We start from the raw sequence: 20,655 nt of genomic DNA on the forward strand, positions 1-20,655 counted from the left end.
ATTGATTGAAAGAATATTGTGTTCCAATATCAGTTTCATCTTACCCTTGGCTATCTTTTTTTAAAAAAAAAGGAAAAAAAGAGGGGGTGGGGTGGCGGTGAAAGGGAAAAAAAATCAGTTTCTTCTTACTCTTCCTACACATTTTCTTTTCAGTCATAATTTGGACCAAGTTTCACAGGTAGTTTCTATATCATGCTTTGTTACTGATCGAGGGCCTTTAGGAGCAACAGCATAGCAATTGCTTAACTTGCAGGCACAAAGAATAGGGCATGAAGGAAGGAATTGATAAAAACAATAAATCCAATAGTGATATTGAGAAGGTGTAGCTACTGACATACAAGAACTCCAAAATACAAGAATAAACAGGAGGTCATCAGCCCTAAGACAGCCCAGAAGGCTACTGAAAGGAAAAGAAAATAATAACACCAAAATGAGTAATAAATAGTAGCAGAGCTTACTAGGTCCACGCACAAGTGACTCATATAGATGGTGTGGAATTTCGAAGGAAAACTAATATTAAAGTTCAACATGCTTGAGTCAGCAGAACTTAATCCATAAAAGGTCCAATGGTCATATAAACTGGATTGTAGTGATTACAAATACCTATAATACTTCACATTCCTATCAAAAATAATACTTCTTCACACAATTCTAAAGCATTTAAACATATTACCAGTCAATTTCCACAGGAACCTTCAATTCATCTAGTACTAGCCCAATAAATGGCAGAAGTTTTTCATCCTTTCCTACACCACCTGGAAGCAAAAATGCACTAAGCTAGGACAAACTGAAAAAAATTGATACAAACTGTGGTTTGATTGTGTATCCATATAAAATGCTCTACCACTAAGCTGGGACATATGCTATTTGATTAATATAAGTAATTATAATACTTAGATGAATCTCACATTAATGCTTTCTATTCCAATATTTGAAAAAGATTACAGAAAAGGAAAAAAAAAAAAAAATTAAAAAATAAGAATAGTTCCCAAAGCAATTCTATATTAACTTAATGTGGATGCTATTTATCTCTTTTTTAATAAAAGAAATAATTTATATTCTTTAAATTTTTTATATAAGATTTCAAAAAAAATTAATATATATTTAAAATTAATTAGATACTTGAATGAAGATAAATAGATAAATCATTAAATCCCATTAATGATAAATTATTGAGAATAAGCATAATCAACCTTTTGTATTATTATTAATTCTTTCATTTTTCTATTCGTATATTCTCAAAAGGGTGCCTCCGAATTAAATTTCTAGCTCCCCCCTGACTATGAATCCATAAGCTTTAGTGACCTGAAAATTTTTCTCTTGCTTTATGTCCATGAAAAGTCTGAAATACACACCGATAAAGTATGTATAGTATAAGAAAGGTTAAAATATAAAGAATTTGTCAGAAAAAAGAAAAATGTAAGTTGGTGGTTTGGCGAGAATGAAGGTTGAAAAGTTTGAAGTGGAGAAAAAGTCTTTCCAGGTAAAGTTTGAAGGATCGAATGGGGGAACTTGGATATTAGTAACAGAAAGGAGCCGAGGTTTTGTTGTTTCAGTAGGATTTGGAAAGGAGGAGTTGGATTGGTTGACGGACCATTTGAGGAAAGCTGTGGAGTTGGAGGCTTCCAGGGGATTTATACGAAAGATTAGGGGCAAGACTAGGACTCACTTGATGGAGATATGTTTCAATAGTAGAGGGCGTTCCATGAAAATTACAAAAATTGTTACAAAAAGGAAACCATTAAATCCTTGTCGTTCCCGAGGGTGTTAAAGGCAATGGGTGGGAAGACCTTAGGAAGGCGATTTCTTCAGTGCAAGATTATTCTTATCAAGTTGGAGGAGCTTCGAAGGAGACGTTTGGAAATGCTCAGGTGAATAAGGGCATTTACAGAGGTTGACGGTCATACGCAGAAGTGGTCGCAGAGGATGGACCAAGGAATGGAGTTTTGTTGTTAGTTGGAAAATGGGACAGAGCTGTAATTTGTGAATGCAAAGAAAAAGTTCAAGACTGGCCTCACGAAGGAAAAGCTATTGCGAGGATGATGGGTACGAAAGGAATGGTGTCTGTAACTCCCATTTCCGCTTTCAAGGGGTGTTTCTTTGTGGATTCGGCAAGGAGAGCTGAATGGTTCCAAGAGCAGGGAAGATTATTAGTGAGAGGAAGGCCTATTCTCCTGAGGAAATGGTCGCCAAGTGAAAATATGGTTGTTTTCGGAAAATTCAGAAGAGGCTGGTTAGAATTGAAAGGTCTTCCTTTTCACTTGTGGGATGAAGATTAGTTGAAATTCATTCTGAAGAAGTGGGGGAGGGTAACGAAGGTGGCAAGGGAATCATTGAAGCTTGCAGACTTGTCGAAGGTGAAGATGTGGGTGGAGATGCTTCCAAATGTCATGCTACCAGCGTTGCTAGAGGTGGAAGATGGGGCCTGGACATTCATAGTCGCAGTTTCAGTCACCGGAGAAGTTGATGAAGACGACATTTCCACAACTGAGTCAACCCGTAGCAGGGACGAGTTGTTGAAAGCGGGAGGTTGCGTCTCTCAGTGGTCAAAAAATGCAGAGGGGCTACGTGGTAGCACTAGGGATAATGAGTGTTATAGTAGGAGGCTTCTTCCCCGGTCACGTTATCGGTATTCAAGTTCAAAATTGGCGGCCAAAAGGGAGAATGGCTGGGGAGGGAGCCTTATGGGTCCAACGGAAGAAAACTTCAATGGGCCCACTGCGCCTGAGCCCATGTTTAAAGCCCAACCTGTTAAGGCCTAGAGTGGGACGAAAAATCGTGGGCTTCCTGCTGGTCCAGTTGGAACTCCAGCGAGATGGTTCTTCTGCAAAGGCGGTCTTGTTGTTTGCACACTCTCAAGGTCCAGTTGAAGTTAGGGTCGGCGACAAGGCTTTCTCTGGAGAGGGTGGTCGGGCCCTTGAGATAAAGGCCCAGTCTCTTCCAAACCCTAGCCCACCTTCAGACGCTATCGTGGGCTGTAATTTAAAAGGCCCGTCATGGTTGGGCCAAAGATTAGGAGGAATGATGTCATTTGTTAAGAACGGTCTCCAAGGGAAGAAGACACTGCAGTGAGAAAGGGGAAAGCTCTTGAGGTTTAGACGAGAGGCTCTGTGCAGAAGGAAGAGAAGGTAGTTTCAAAGCAGATGTGGACCACCCTCTTCCCTCCAAGTTTCGATCGCCGACAAGGACTTCGGAGTCGCAGTGAGCCTCTTTTCCTCGGGAAGTCATCGTCAGTTAGCGAAATTCGCCTTTTGGAAGAGGATTTCGGGACAGGATCTTAGATGGAACGAGGATTTAGAGCGAGTCCTCTCTTTCGCTGTCATTTTTCAAGGAATCGAAAGCGGTGTTCCAAGGAAGGGACCTCGTCGTCAAGAGGCAAAGCGGATCTGCGCAATCCCCATTTCGAAGAAGACAAATAAGGTTTTTTGGGCCGAGTGGGGTCCGATCTTTGTGGTTCATCAGTCACGGATTCACCTTCTAGTCTATAAATCAGAGGTAAAGGGCTCATCTTTGAGGGGATTTGTGAAATTCCAAGAGTGGAAAACATGGAGGTATGTCTGTCTTCTCCTTCTCAACCACCCGAGCCTTCTTCTATCCCTTCTTGTAGTCTGGCACTTCCTTTGCCAAGTCCCTCTAGTCCAGATCTCTCTAATTCAGTCTCACTTTCTTAGTCTCCTACGGAAAATTAAGTAATTTTTGAAATTTTTTCTAAAAAAGACGTTGTTGGCACTTTTTATCAAAATTATGTTGGCATTCCTATCCGTGATGAGGAAGAGAACCAGTTTACTTTATCAAACCATTTGTCCGAGTGTTTTACCCCCAGTAAGACTAAACCTAGCTTGCCTAAGGAGGATTCCAACCTGGTTACAGGTAGCCATGGGGATACTGAGGTCTCCCCATCGGGCGAGTTCCATATAGATGGCCTGTCCCCCAGGAAAATGGCTAAAGTGCGAGAGGTTTTATGCTCTCTGGATATTAAGGTTTATTCCAGGAGGAAGAACAGTTGCTCCACAGGTAATTGAGACTTGTTGGAATTGGTTTGGCGGGTTAGGGTCTATGAGTTTTTCCATGAAAATTATCAGTTGGAACACCAGAGGTTTGGGAGTAAGGAATAAGCAAAGGGTGGTTAAAGATTTTCTAAGGTCAGAAAATCCGAATGTTGTGATGATTCAGGAAACAAAAAAGAAGTGTGATAGAAGGTTTGTGGGTAGTGTCTGGACAGTAAAAAATAAGGAATAGGCTGCTCTTCTAGCGTGCGTGCGGGCTTTAGGTGGGATTTTGATCATTTGAGACTCAAAAAAACTGCGTAGTGAGGAGGTGGTAATAAGATCCTTCTCAGTGTCAGTCAAGTTTGCTTTAGATGGTTGCGGACCTCTTTGGATATCCGTAGTTTATGGCCTAAACAGTCCCTCACTTAGGAAGGATTTTTGGGTGGAACTTTTAGACATTTTCGGCCTATCTTTTTCGTTATGGTGTATGGGTGGTGATTTTAATGTTATAAGGAGAAGTTCATAAAAATTGGGGGGTTCTAGTCTAACTTCAAGCATGAAGGACTTTGATAGTTTTATAAGAGAACATGAATTGCTTGATCCACCTTTACGGAACGCATCATTCACTTGGTCAAACTTGCAAGAGTCTCCCGTGTGTAAGAGATTGGACCGTTTTCTTTACTCAAATGAGTGGGGGCAACTCTTTCCCCAAGGCCTTCAAGAAGCCCTTCTTAGAAGGACCTCGGATCAGTGGCCAATTGTTTTGGATACCAACTCGTTCAAGTGGGGCCCAATACCTTTTAGGTTTGAAAATATGTGGTTGCAACATCCTAGTTTCAAGGAGAACTTTAGAAATTGGTGGAGAGGTTTTCAAGGAAATGGGTGGGAAGGTCACAAGTTCATGAGGAGATTACAATTTGTTAAGGCCAAATTGAAAGAGTGGAATAAGGTTTCTTTTGAAAAGCTAAATGAAATGAAAAAAACCATCCACAATGATTTAGCTAACTTTGATGCCATTGAGCAAGTAGGGGGTCTCACTTCTGATCTTTTAGTTCAAAGAGCCTTCAGAAAAGGGGAGTTAGAGCATTTAATTTTGAGGGAAGAAATTCATTGGAGACAAAAAGCTAGGGTGAAATGGGTTAAGGAAGGGGATTATAATTCTAAGTTTTTTCATAAAGTGGCTAATGGCAGGTGAAATAGGAAATTTATCAAGGTGTTGGAGAATGAAAGGGGCTTAGTGTTGAATAATGCCGAGAGTATCACAGAGGAGATCTTACTTTACTTTGAAAAGCTCTATGCAAGTCCTACAGGAGAGTCTTGGAGCGTTGAAGGATTAGATTGGTCCCCTATTTCGAAAGAGAGCGCGTTTAGGTTGGATTCCTCTTTCAATGAAGAAGAGATTTCTAAGGCCATTTTTTAGTTGGATAGGGATAAGGCGCCGGGACTTGATGGCTTTACCATTGCAGCATTTCAAGATTGTTGGGATGTGATCAAGGAGGATTTAGTAAGAGTGTTTGCAAAGTTTCATAGGAGCGAAATTATCAATCAAAGCACTAATGCCTCATTCATAGTTCTGTTACCCAAAAAGAGTTTGACAAAGAAAATCTCAGATTTTAGACCCATTAGCTTGATCACTAGCCTCTACAAGATAATAGCCAAAGTGATTTCAGGGCGTCTAAGAGGGGTTCTACATGAAACCATCCACTCTACTCAAGGCGCTTTTGTTCAAGGGAGACAAATTTTGGATGCGGTTCTCATAGCCAATGAGATAGTGGATGAGAGAAGACGATCAGGGGAGGAAGGTGTCATCTTCAAAATTGACTTTGAAAAGGCTTACGATCATGTGAATTAGAATTTTTTGGATCATGTGTTGGAGAAGAAGGGGTTCAGTCCTAGATGAGGAAATGGATGAGTGGTTGTTTGTCCTCGGTATCTTATGCAGTCTTGGTGAATGGAAACGCTAAAGGGTGGGTGAAGGCATCTAGAGGCTTAAGACAAGGTGACCTTTTATCCCATTTTTTGTTTGCTTTAGTCGTAAATGTACTAAGCAGGATGCTTTTGAGAGTAGAGGAAAGAAATTTGTTGGAGGGTTTCAGGGTGGGTAGAAATAGAACTAGGGTGTCCCATTTGCAATTTGCGAATGATACCATTTTCTTTTCTAACACTAAGGAGGAAGAACTACAGACTCTCAAGAGTCTTTTGCTAGTGTTTAGGCATATTTATGGGCTCAAGGTCAACCTTGACAAGAGTAATATTTATGGCATCAATCTTGATCAGAATCATCTTTCTAAATTGGCGGAGTTGCATGATTGCAAGGCTTTGGGTTGGCCTATACTCTATCTGGGTCTTCCTTTAGGAGGGAACCCCAAGGCCTGTGGCTTTTGAGATCCAGTGATTGAGAGAATCTCAAGAAGATTAGATGGGTGGCAAAAGACTTACTTATCTTTCGGAGGAAGGATAACTCTTATCCAATCTTGCTTCACTCATATGCCCTGTTATTTCCTTTCCTTATTTAAGTTACCCGCTTCAGTGGCTGTAAAAATCGAGAGGTTGAAAGGGATTTTTTATGGTTGGGGATTGGGGAAGGCAAAAGAGATTATTTAGTTAGTTGGGATGTATTGTGTAAACCGAAGGCAAAAGGGGGATTGGGTTTTGGGAAGATTTCTCTAAGGAATCTCGCCCTTTTAGGGAAATGGTTGTGGAGGTACCCTAGAGAGGGTTCCGCTCTATGGCATTAGGTCACCTTAAGCATTTATGGATCACACTCTAATGGTTGGGATGCTAACACTTTAGTCAGATGGTCACATCATTTGTCCTTGGAAGGCTATTGCACAAGTCTTTCAGGATTTTTCCTTATTTACTCGGTTTGTGATAGGAAATGGGGAAAGAATTCGTTTCTGGGAAGATTTGTGGTGGGGGGACCAACCTTTGGGATCCCAATATCCAAGACTATTTAGAGTAGTCTTGGATAAAAATATTCCTATTTCTTCAATTATTGGTTCTATTCGTCCTTTCTCTTGGAACTTTAATTTCCGTCGTAACCTTTCAGATTCTGAAATAAAAGACTTAGAAGGCCTCATGCGGTCACTTGATAGTTTGCATCTATCACCTTCGGTTTTAGATGCTAGATTTTTCTTCTTTAGAACTTTTTTCAGTCAAATCTTTTTTTCTAACCTTATCCCAATTTTTTGGTTCTCCTTAGGTTTTTCCTTTTAAGTTCGTTTGGAAATCTCAAGTCCCTTTCAAAGTGAAGTCCTTTGTCTGGTTAGTGACACACAAGAAGGTAAATATTAATGACATGCTACAATTGAGAAGACTTTACAAAGCCCTTAGTCCTGATATTTGCATTCTCTGCATGAAACATGGGGAATCAGCATATCACCTTTTCTTACATTGCTCCTTGACGATTGGGTTGTGGCACAGATTATTTTAGTTAGCCAAGATGGATTAGGTCTCCCCAAGAAGCATCTTTGACATGATGTCCATCAAATTTAATGGTTTTGGTTAATCTAAGAGGGGGATAGTTTTGTGGTAAGCTACGAGCATTGCTTTAATTCAGGTTGTGTGGTGAGAAAGAAACGCGATGATTTCTAGGATAAGGGAACGAATTCATAGTATCTTTGGGACTCTATTGTTTTCCTTGCTTTTCTTTGGGCTTTCTGTTCCAAGGTTTTTAAACGGACTCCCCTTAATGTGTTACAACTTGACTGGTTAGCGGTGTGTAATCCATAAGGAATGGTCCAATCTAGAGAGTTTGCTTGTTTTATTGTGTACTTTCTTGTGTTTGCATTCTTGTAGTTTAGTTTTCTTTGGTGGGAGGATTTTTTATCCTTCTCTTGTACTTCTTTTTTCTATCAATATATCTCTTTGTCGTTTCCAATAAAAAAAAAAAAAAAGGTTCCTAGACAAGACTTTATCATACCATCACATATTATCACAAGCATCACCAGCCAAAAAAAATAAAAAATAGAAGTTCCATGTTCTCTCTTTAGTATTTCCCTATCCCATCTCCTTCTTGGCTAAACCCTGGACCTAAGATTTTATCACAATAGACAGCATGAAATTGACAATTCCAAATGATAGCAATACATGCATGAGAAGATAGATAAAAGGATCATGTCTGGTTTGAACTCATTCAAAACAATCAAAGTGGTCCTTAGGGCAACTACATAGGATGTCCAGTCCCCCGGTTGCCCTTATCAAGGTTCCATCACTAGAACCTTGTGTTGCTTTTCTTGGCCACTTGGTTCCATGTACCTTCCTCTAACTTTGATCATGCCCGTCTTTGCACCCTTGGAGATATTTCACTAGTCTCATAGGTCAACAAAACCGTAATGCAACCACCTCGAATCGTCTTAAAAGCATGGCTACTTTCTATAAGATGTTAAAAGTGGTTGACATATTCTCATATCACAAAATTGGAGAATGCTGATAATTAAAGGTCTACCTATCACACACTACACTATGAAACACTTCAAAAGTTGAAGGTTTTCCTCTCATACATTGTACAATAGACATGCTGGAAGTTAAAGGCTTCATGTCAACCACTAACTTTCGTTCAAATTGACAAGTTAAAAGGGCTTCCTATCAAATGTTGGGTTCTGGGCATGCCAACAACTGAGGGACATTTGAATGCACATTGTATTTTGTAGCAAGGGATAGTCAAAGCAGTTGATGTCTTACAATGACCAATGACAACAAAAGACACAGTATATGTTACTCATATACAGTACTCATACTACTTATATTGTGGCACTTATATAGGATGCTTTTGGCATGGAGATTAATCAAAGAGGGAGCACTATCTCTACTCCTGCTAAGTGCCAAAATTGTGCAACACCTTGAAGGGATAGTCACACTGTACATGTGCAACTGCTACCCTCACATTTCATATACCTTGTTCCTCTGCTTCTTCCCTGAAGTCGAGCACCCTTCTTTATTATCAATCGATCATAAAACGTTTAAATTCTCTATCATATAATATTCTAGGGTACACATAATCGTTTCCATTGTTATGAGTTACATTACTCTTAGTAGTGCCAAGTTGCTAATTTTACAACCATACAAGTAGCCACATCGGATAGGAGAGAAAATTATTGAGGTTATATATGTATGGATTCCTCTTAATCAAGTAGATACATTTCAAAGCAATGAGGCCCCCTTTGAGCTCCGAGCAGACAATATCTACGTGGTTGGGTGCAGGTCGTTACAAATGGTATTAAAGCTAACCCTTGATCCCAGTATGGGGGTTGTTTAGCCCTGTGAGGAGTGTTTGTCTGTTTGGCCCTGTGAGAGGTGTTTGTCTATTTGGCTCCGTAATCTCATGAGACACAACGAGGAAGTTGTGTTTGCATGAGAGGGTGTTTATGATGTTCCACATCAGATAGAGGAGAGAGTTCATGACCCTATAAGTATGTGTTTCTCTTAACCTTATAGACACATTTTAAAGCCATAAGGGTCCTTTGGGCCCAAAGTGGACAATATCTACACAGTTGAGTACGGGGTCATTACAAATCATACAAGTCATTTTGGCAATCACACAATTTCCTAAGCAATCACACCCTCAAAATAAGCATGATAGATGCTCAAAAGAAAAAGTTTTTTTTTAAAAAAATCATTAGTAAATCACACATTGTGTGGCATTATTTTATTTATTTATTTATTTTTGTGCATTGGTAAATTGAGAGTATGACATTAATGAAAGTGCCTGAAATAACATGGAAAATCTAGAGTACTAGCTTCTTTTATATGAATTCTATGTTCCCTGAAGTCATCTCTGCAGACACTTTTGCTTCCTATTTATCTAAATTCCAAGGAAGACAATCAAAATTCAAATTCACCAAAGCTAAAGAATCCAAGCTTGACATGTTAATAGTAACATAAGATAGTTTTATTTGCCCTAAGGTCACAATAAATGTAATACCCTAGTGATCATCGTTTGTATCACTATGCTAAATTTGCCTTTTTGTGTCCTAAACTATTAAATTGAACAAACTCCAAATTTGCACATTTATTTCCCTTTTTAGCAATGAAATTATAAAAGACCATAATGAATTAAATTAAAAGTTTATGTAATAGGAAATTGAGAGGGAAAGAAGGGAAAGAGTCATTAAACACCAAAAGCCTAAGAAATTGATGCTTATAGAGTGATCTTAGTTATAGGAGTAGATTGGAAATGAGATGCAAGATGTGGTTGGGAAGAATGGCAGTAACCCTTTGAAGGGTCTCAATACAAAAAACAAAAAGGATGAACTTTTGAGATGGAAAGATTAGAGATCAAATTTCTGATCCTTCCAATTGGTTACCCCTTGGGGCTATTTATAGAGTTTTATGAAGTTAGTTACTAGAGATATCGTGTAACACCCCAAAATTAACTTTAGGGGCAAAACAAGAAATTACAAGTTAATTAATTAATTAATGAAACTCATTAAGGGTAAAAGAATCCTTTTACAATTAATAATCCTAGCTGTAAATTAGATTTCCCTCTTGTCTTCTCTATTTAAAAACCTTATTCATAAAAAATCAGATAATTGGATAACGTGGGGGTTGAAGGTTTGGAGGTCTAGAGTTTAAGGTTTAGATTTTTTCAAGTAAGATTCTAATCCTAGATTAATATATTATATTTGTTAGTTAGTTTTGAACACATTAGATATTCTTTAGAAAATTTCAATTTAGATTATGGTTAGTTTATTTAATTTTTTTAAGATCAAAATATTGGAAATTTAAGAATATGGGTTGATTTATTGTTGGAAATTGGAAAATCTTAAGTTTTTAGATGAACAAAAAAAAAAAAAAAAAAAAAGGATTCTTTGGAAGATTTCGATTTAGGTAAGGGTTAGTTTATTTAAAAAAAAAAAATTACATGAAAAATATATTAGAACATTTCTTTTGTTTATAATAGAACATATGGAGATATTATGCTTTCGTAAGTTTGAATAAATAAAACAAGGAATTTGCCTCTAGTTTGTTTGGCTCTTGTCAATGGGATATAATAGTTAATCTTTACATTTTCGTGGTAGGGAATGTAATTAATTTGGATCCCGGCCTCTAGGGGTTTGGTTGGAGGTAGCCACCTATTTGTAAAGTCCCACTTAACTAGGCACTATTTGTTATTTGATAACTAGAGTTAAAAGAATTGAAATATATTTGATTTGAAATGAATATGAAATGATTTTGATATATATGAAAATGTTTGGTTGAACAGTTTAAATGTATTAACATGTTTAACTAAAAAGTTTCATAAAAATAATATATGTTATATCTCCTGTTTATAAGTATAATTGAAAATAATTGATCCATGAAATCGTGTTAATGTTCCTTATTGGGCTTTGAGCTCATCCCCCTTTGTTGATAATTTTCCAGGTACCCTCAATTCGGGCGAGGAGTGACGGTTAGGAGAGGAAATTGACTTGTTAGGACATTTGTTAAAACTTTTTTTATTTTGAACATTATTTAAATGTTAAAATTTATTTTCCATTTGAATTATTTGAGTTTGAGGTTATTTGGACAATAACACTTGGGTTGATGTGTTAGCTTTCAAAATTGATATCTGGAGATTTTAGAATTTATTTATTTTACTACTCTGAACAACAATTTGGTAATTGGTAATTTCTATTTACAAGATGAAAATTTGTGTCGTTTTCACTTTCAGCCTTCGAGTTTGAGGTGTGAAATGATTGTCATGCCCTTGGAGTGGGTTTTGGGGCATGACATATTGTCTTGATAGAGTGCAAAGGGTTCAAAGCCAACCAGGAGACGAAGGGAAGTGACCCGCCTTAGCATGTGAGGGTACTCAAGATAGCCCCCCCATTGACCTCATGATGTAAAAGCTCCTAATATGGGTACTAGATAGTAGGTGTCCTCTCTGCATTGTCAGAGCAGTAGGAATGGTGTTGGCCCTTGACAGGGTAGTGAGGAATATTTCCAGCAGTAAGTGGATGGTAATTACCTCCTTGCAGCATCAATAATTGATGACACAACCACAAGGGTGGAGATAATAATGAAACAAGTTCCGCATATCATTTAGTCATGCATATCATAATAGTCACAGTGCTTATCGTCATAGGTCCATTGCTAGTATGAAATTGGATGTCAACAATAGAAAGTACATAGAACTATCTTGTTTGTAGAATTCATGTTCAACAAGCCTTTGAACATATAAGAAAGTTCTGTATATTAAGGATAATTATATACAGACTCACATGTTAAGAAGGAAAAAAAATATTAGCAGAACTACTGCCATTACAAAAGCAATCAATTTTCAAAACAAAGAACTGCATATTAAACTATCATCAATAAGAGCAAATATATGCCCTTCACAATTTTCTCTATAACAATCTTCTCTATAGAGATAGTGAAGGATAAAAATATCGGTTTTTACGGAAATATCTGAATATATCAAGAAACATCTAAGGAAATTTTCATAAAAAATTTTGGTGGGATGGAAATTGATCAAAACCCATAGAATTGTTAAAAGTGTTTTTAAGAAATGATAAAATAAGGAATAATATGCATATTAAAGTTGTTTTATTGAAGAAAGTAATATATGTACAATAAAGTTTTTAATATTTGATAATAACATATCAAAATTGAAAACATATTTAATACTAAAATAACGATCTATTTAATTTAAATGTATTCAAGGATATAAAAGAAATAACGATACATATATGATTTATTTTAGAATATTTATATTTCTCTTATATTTAATTAATACATAAAAGATATACAGAAATACTTGTTAAGAAAATTATCATGATAATTTCTATGTTTTAACAATCAATTAGAAAGTAATTAAAATTAATTAATTTATCAAAATTTTATTTTAAAATTTTGTTTTTGCCATGGATATCTATATGCTTATATATTTGTGTACCCTTATTACAAACAATAAAGACGATCCAGTGGTTAGGCAAGGCTCATTTCATCCTTGTCATCTTAGGTTCAAAACCCAATTTTAAATCTAAGGAGTAGGCAAGAATTAAGGGGAGAGAAGGAGCCCCCGTTGACTAAGCCTGGGAGAGGAAGCAACACATTGACTGACGGATGCGCAAAATCATTAGGAGCGCAATGCAGTATATTATTGGCAGAAAATTGGAAACAATTCGGATAATGTCGAAAGTATCGGCAAAAAAACTCGAAAAATACTGAAATTAGCCAAAAAAAAAGGGCAAAAACTAACGAAAAATGAACGAAAGACAGTTGGTCAGTGTTTTTTTTCCATTTGTCATGTCAGTGATGACCTAAGCACAAAATTTCCAGGAAATATCCATGATATTTCCCAATTTTTTAAACGTTGGACATAGTTCATAATGATTAATCTTTGCACAAAGTGGTATACATGAGAAACTTATTCTATATTTTTCATCTTTTCAAAATTTCAGATGCGAAGAAAACCCAAGGAATCAAACAAAGCAACTATTCTTTGTTTATAATCTTCTATGTCTACTCGATTTCAAAACTCAAAACCAACAATAAACAAGAAACTAGGTAAGGAATTATGGAACCACAGACGGTAACACAATGAGCAAATGCATGTAGAATAAGTACCTCTAGATACTATAAGGGTGATGATGACAGTCACGATGATGCTGAAGAAGACTAAGGTGTTAATGATTATATTGTGGACAGTGTGCATGCTAATCATTAGGACAGGAAAGAGAAGTTCTAAAATGGTATTATGCTTGCTTTTCTAAATGATGGTATATGAATTAATAATCAAATACTAAGCAGCAATCTGACAAACCAGAGCAGTACCAACAAACTGAGCTTTAGGATAAAAGGTATCACCTAGTAGATGGAAAAGATAGCATTGGCAAGGAGGAAGAGGATTTTCATATTTTTCTAATACCACAGATGCTGCATTCTTAACAAAGGGTTTTAGAGGTTTAGAGAAAAAAGTATTATAGAAATAAGTAATTGACTTTGATTCACTATCAATAAAATAAGTGCATATAAGTCGGAAAAGAATAGAATATAGTACTTGTGCTGCACAGCCTTGTCGCCTAGCAACATGGTCAATCCGTTTTGAGTCTTTGAACCAATCAACAGCAACAAGATCCATAAGATGTTTCCCTGCAGGAATCTTCAAATACATGTTGGAAGATTGTCATTAAAGCAGGCCTAATAAGGTCATAAGATGTTGATCAAGAAAATTCAAGAAATACTAACAAAAGGAAACAAGCAGAGGACCAGAGAACCTTCATTTTGTCATAACAAAAATGCTTGCTACGAACTCTAAAGTTGTTCCCATCAGATATCGTCCAGCAGTCACGACCCTTATCACGGTCATCACGTCGTAGATTGCCCGAAAAACATGAGACATCAATTTTATCTGGGGGTTCTTCTTCCATGGCTTCAATTCATGATGAACATAATGATTGTAAAGTTCCATTTGATATATCAGACATAAGGATCCAGCATCAAATGTCATAAGAAAAACATAGATACAAGGCAGTACCTGTTCCCTTGACTTCATTCTGAAGACTCATTGAGTATGCCTGAATAATGTGCAAAATTCATGTTTAGAGAAGGTATGTGCATAAAACATAAGAGCAGGTGTGTAGTACAAACCTCTTGCTCTGTCTCAGGTACTTGAAATTCTTCATCTTCATCAGAGTATTCATCCATCATCATTGAGTTCCTACCTGTAGCATTTGATTGATCAGAAGACTCCTGTGGCTTCTGATTCTTCTTTGAAGTAAAAGAAGTTGAGGCCATATTGACCATAACAGGAATTCTTGGTAGAGCATTCCTTTTATCCGTCTGAGAAAACCACTCACGCAGTCCTATCATAAAATATAAACAAGGATTCAATGAAGTAGACAAATTAAAAAAGTTCGTTCAGAATAAAACAAAAAATAAAGCAGGAATGAAATTCTTTTTGAAAATAAAGAAGAAAGTTACAAGCTCTTATATTTCTTTCTTCTGCTGTTAACTCTATTGACATAAATTCTGTATTATCAGTGTCTAAATCTATAAAGTAGACTGGATAAAAAAAATCCTAGAAAAAGATTATAAAATTTCAAAAGAAAATATCAAATAACATGACAGAAAAATGGATACAGATATTGCCTTCCAAAGTTGTTTGCAAGATTTTAGCATCTTTGCACCAAAGCATAAGCACTCTTTTCCCTTGTAGTAGAATATCTTCATGAAAACACACACACACACACACACACAAAAGCAATATTCATTGCGTTGAATGATAAATGCACAGAAGGATGAAAAATCCATCCAAGATGTAATGTGCAAACACACACAAACAAACAAAAAACACTTGTTACATTGAACAATATATACAAAGGACGATAATCCCCTCCAAGATGTACAATTGCTGAACAGAAAGTAGAAAAACTAGCTGAGCAAAAAACACAAATTACAGACATGAAAAGTAATGTACACTCTACAAAATGCTCTATATACTCAAGGAGAAAAAATGTCTCTTAACACGAAACTAAATGTTTTACTCCCTGCTTACCTAACTAGAGTACAGTTTGAATAGCTCAACGAAGAACCTAAAAGAACAAGTATGCCACATCACTAGAAATATCTAAATTTTATGGGCTAAGTTTCAAACTTCCAAGAGCCTCAACAGATGAATCTCCCTGCACATTTAGGTTAGATAAACCCACAAGCTTTAACTTGCAACCAGCCCTCTAATAATGCTAACAACTTTGCCTCAATAGCTGAATCCATCCCAATAGGTTTAGAGTAAGTCCAAAGTACGGTACCCAAATGATCTCTTATCACACCTCCTACACCTAATTTATCAAGATTACCCAAGGAATACCCATCAAAATTTAACTTTATCAAACCTACTGGAGGATGTGACCAATTAAGTATAGTCCTTACATGTGATATTTTGGAGTACCAAATATATTTCCAATCCAGCAGTAAAATGTTCTAAAGAGTACCTGGAAAACAATCAATAATAAAAATAGAGGGAGGAAAAGTGAACCAAATCCTAAATAACCTCCATGGATCTCCATTTGTCCTCTAGCTCTTCATGGAAATATATATTTCTTATATAGAGCCAAGAGGACCTCTAGATATGCTCATGTCTCTTCTAATAATAACCTTTCCAAATTTTATTAGATAAAGAAAAAGGACATAATGTTACCATTTTTTTTTTTTTTTTATCAGAAACGAAGAAGATTATATTAATAAAGAACAAATACAGGAAAGAAAAAAGAGACAATAGAAAGAGAAAAAAACCAAGGGAAGGATGAGAGGTCCTTCCTACACAAATTGAACAAGGGAAAAAACTCCCAACAATAGAACTCTAAGAACAAAGAGAAACCCCAACAAACTTCAAACTTTTGAAATGCAAACCCAATCCAATTGAGTTGTAGAATGTTTAGAGGAACTCCTCTAAAAGCTTCAATGCAAGAAGCCCATAGAGAAGAATAAAACCGAATCAGATCCCAAACCATCTCTTCCGTTCTCCCTTTATCCTCAAAGATCCTATTGTTTCTTTCTTGCCACACCATCCAAATCAAAGTAAGGCAAGCAATTTGCCAAAGTGTCTTGCCTCTTAATGAGTTCCCCAAGCCTTTAAAAGTAATAACCAGCATGTCCTTAAAGCTCCTTGGAGGAACCCAAACCAACCCTACTAGATTGAACAACCTGTGCCAAAGTCCAATGGTAACGGGACAATGAAGAAAAAGGTGGTCAATCGACTCTCCATTTCCTTTGCAAAGAATGCACCATTGAGGACAGAGGGCTTTGTAGGGTCTTCTCAATTGCAACTTGTCATTAGTGTTTACCTTCCCATGTGCTACTAACCAAGCGAGGGCCTTAACCTTTGAAGGGACTTTTGAGCTCCATAAAAACTTGGCCGGAAGGAACATTAAAGGATTTGAAACTTTTGACAAGGGCAAGAAAAAAGATTTCACTGAAAACAAGCCTGACGAAGACAAAGACCACGCTCTCGAATCTGATGAAGAAGAGGAAAAAAACACAAAATTAAAGGAGGACATTAATCTCTGAAGGAGATCAATTTCTGAATCCGTTAGATTACGGCGAAAGTTAAAATTCCAAGACAGTGGTAAGGAATTGCCAAGGACATTTGAGACAATGAGGTTTTTCACAAAAATAACTCTGTAAAGATCAGCAAATTGAGAGCACAAAGTTTGGTTTCCCCACCAAAGATCTTCCTAAAACCGAATTCTCTCCCCATTGCCCACCACTAGACGGATAAAAGGGGAGAACTCCTGGAAAACTTGAGCAATAGCCTTCCAAGGACATCTGTGTGACCATCTAACCACCGTGTTGGCGTCCCATCCATTAGGATGTGTCCCATATATACTCGCAATAACCTTATGCCAAAGACCGCTCCTTTCTCTAGGGAACCTCCAAAGCCATTTCCCTAAGAGAGCAATATTTCTCATAGAAGTCTTCCCAAAGCCTAAACCTCCCATTTCCTTTAGTCTACTAACAACCTCCCATCTGATAAGGTGATCTTTCTTCCCTTCCCCCGCCCCAAACCAAAGAAAATCCCTTTGCGTCTTATCAATCTTTGAAGCTATTTATACTGGGATTTTAAAGAGGGAGAGGAAGTAGCTAGGGATGTGAGACAGACAAGATTGAATTAAAGTAATCCTCCCTCCCAAAGACAAATAGGCCTTTTTCCACCTATCCAGCCTCCTCGAAATTCTCTCAACCACTGAATCCCAAAAGCCTATTGTCTTAGGATTCCCTCCCAAAGGAAGGCCTAAATAAGACAATGGTCACTCTGACACTCTGCAATCCAAAACCAAAGCCAAACTAGACAATAGCTCCTGCCTAGTGTTAATACCTAAAATGGTGCTTTTTTCTAAGTTGATTTTTAAACCAGATACTCGCCCAAAAACCAAAAGGATAATCTTGAGTTTTTGAAGATGGTCCAAGGAGGCTTTAGAGAAAAAAGGGGTATCATCAGCAAACTGTAACAAAGACACTCTAGTCCTATCACTCCCCACAAAGAAACCCTCAGTTATCCCAGTTTCCTTTGCTCTAATCATCAACCTACTTAGAACATCTACTACTAGAGTAAAAATGAAAGGAGCCCTGTCTCAAACCTCTAAAGGCCTTAACCCAACCCTTTGCATTCCCATTAACTAGGATTGCAAAGCTAGATGAAGACAAACAGCCCCTCATCCAAGATCTCCATTTCTGGCTGAACCCCTTCCTTTGAAGCACATGATCTAAAAAGCCCCAATCCACATGATCATAGGTCTTCTCAAAATCAATTTTGAAGACTACCCCTTCCTCCCGTGACCTTCTTTTCTCATCCACTACTTCATTGGCTATCAATACAGCATCCAAAATTTGTCTCCCTTCCACAAAGGCTCCTTGAGAGCCAAAGATTGTTTCATGTAGAACTTTGCGTAAACGCCCTGATAAGACCTTAGCAATTATCTTATATAAACTTGTAACCAAGCTAATAGGTCTAAAATCAGAGTTTTTAAAAGTTTGGCTTTTCTTAGGCACCATAGCAATGAAAGTCGCATTTGTACTTTGATTTATTACCCCCTTATTGTGGAACTCAAGAAACACCCTCATAAGATCCTCTTTTATCACATCCCAACACTCTTGATAAACTGCTATAGTAAAGCCATCAGGGCCAGGGGCCTTTTCCTTATTCAATTGGAAAACTGTCATTCGAACCTCCTCTTCAGAAAACGGTCTATCCAACCAAATTGCACTCTCTCCAGAAATAGGGGCCCAATCAATCCCTTCAATCCTCTAAGAGTCACCTTCAGGTTTGGAATAAAGATTCCCAAAGAAATTTACAATCTCCTCAGAAATAACCTCAATGTTACTTAAAGTCTCCCCCCTCTCAGAAATCAAAGACTTGATGAACTTCCTGCTTCTTCTTCCAATGGCCACTCTGTGAAAAAACTTAAGAGTTGCAGTCCCCTTCTTTAATCCACTTAACCCTAGATTTTTGTCTCCATTGAACCTCTTCCTTTAATAACAAATCCTTTAGCTCCTTCCTTCTTAAGGTCCTTTCCGAAACTAGATCAAGATTTAAATTCCCTTCCTGTTCAGTTAGATCAATTCTGCCTAAGTCCGAAAGAATGTGTTTTTTCCTCTCTCTTAAATCTCCAAAGGCCACTATATTCCACTCTTTCAACTTTGATTTAATAAACTTTAGTTTCCTCATAAACTTGTGACCTTCCCAACCTTCAACCGTACACTCTTGCCACCAATCTCTAAACTTCTCTTTAAACTCAGGATGGAGCAACCACATATTCTCAAACCTAAAAGGAGTCGGTCCCCATTTTAAAGGATTAGTTTCCAAACAAATTGGGCTATGATCAGAGGTCCATCTAGGAAGGGTCTCTTGAATACTTTGAGAGAAAAAAGAATCCCACTCAGAAGAGAACAAAAACCTATCCAACCTCTTACAAATAGGATTGACTTGCATGTTTGACCATGTAAAAGCCGCATTCGTTAGGGGGGGATCCAACAAAACACCTCATGTTGACTGTTAACCTAGAGTCACCCATCTTCTCAAATATCCTCCTGATCACATTAAAATCCCCTCCTATGCACCACCTTGGGAAAGTCAGACCATACAGGTCTTGAAGCTCCAACCAAAAGTCCTTCCTCCACAAAGGCTTATTCGGGCCATACACTGAGATTAACCAAAAAGACCCTTCCTCATCAGAGTTCAATTTTACAGTTACAAAGAAAGATTCTAACACTTTCTCTATACACTTGAGCTTAATTGAATCCCACAAAATCACAATCCCCCCCGACGCCCCACAAACAGGAAGAGCAGCCCAATCCAGACTTCTACCTTTCCAAACACTACTCACTGACCTCCTATCCCAAATTTCTCGCTTTGTTTCCTGAAGCATCACCACATCTGGGTTTTGAGTACTTAAAAACCTTCTCATAGTCCTCCTTTTCTTCCTAGATCCTAAACCTCTTGTATTCCAACTTAAGATCTTCATGAAAACAAAAACAACCCGACACAACCAGCACCCAGTACTAATCCTCTCCTCGAATTCCAGAGTCATTTTTCCTCTTTCTTCTGGAATAAACCTTGTTCGCAGAGAGAGCACTCTTGTTCTCTCCTTCCACACCTTTTTCATTATCCCTGACAATTCTAATCCTCAAACTCTCCAAAACCGACTGAACCTTGACCATCTTCCCAGGCGTAAGTCCCTCAACCTGAAAACCTTCCAACGGGAGGGTGGAAGGTTCTAGCTCTAGGAACGAAGCCTCACTTGAGACACCACGCTCCTCAGGGTTGCTGAGAGTTTCCCTAATGAAAGGCCGGTCTTTAAATTTTTGGCTAGAAGTTTCTAGGGGAAACACCACACCTTCAGAACAAGACGCACCACCACGACGGCTAATATTCACAACAGGAGAGGTAAAAAAAGACCCACGTTGAACGGCAAAGCTTGACTCTAACGGAATCGAAGAAAAAGGCTGACAACGAGAAGGATGAACCAAAGAAACAGAGGATTCGGGAAGAAATTTTGGCTCAAAAGCCCCAACCAAAGGAAGATCCTACTCGGATACAACTAAGAAAGGAGGACGCACCTTATTGACCAATTTGCAATGCAAAATCCCCTCTTCTCCCTCCGTCTCGCCGGTAAAAGCTTTGAAAGTTTCTAAACCAGGAGAAAGATCGCTCTTACTGGAGCGAGATTTGCCCCGAAAAGTGTCT

The 20,655-nt window shown here is 37.7% G+C and overlaps 1 protein-coding gene across 1 annotated transcript in view; it reads right to left on the minus strand.

Annotated features, from left to right (window-relative positions):
• Positions 1 to 20,655, minus strand: part of LOC117933260 (protein ENHANCED DISEASE RESISTANCE 2-like) — an 89,022-nt gene that overhangs the window by 11,349 nt on the left and 57,018 nt on the right. Inside the window, exons 14-17 of the mRNA XM_034854646.1 lie at positions 14,562 to 14,776; positions 14,449 to 14,488; positions 14,189 to 14,343; positions 13,972 to 14,073 (exon numbers count right to left, since the gene is read on the minus strand). Of these exons, the coding sequence (XP_034710537.1) occupies positions 13,972 to 14,073; positions 14,189 to 14,343; positions 14,449 to 14,488; positions 14,562 to 14,776 (512 nt within the window). The remainder of the gene's footprint in view (positions 1 to 13,971; positions 14,074 to 14,188; positions 14,344 to 14,448; positions 14,489 to 14,561; positions 14,777 to 20,655) is intronic.

This window comes from Vitis riparia, chromosome 2, assembly GCF_004353265.1.
Source record: "Vitis riparia cultivar Riparia Gloire de Montpellier isolate 1030 chromosome 2, EGFV_Vit.rip_1.0, whole genome shotgun sequence".
Taxonomy (NCBI): Eukaryota; Viridiplantae; Streptophyta; class Magnoliopsida; order Vitales; family Vitaceae; genus Vitis; species Vitis riparia.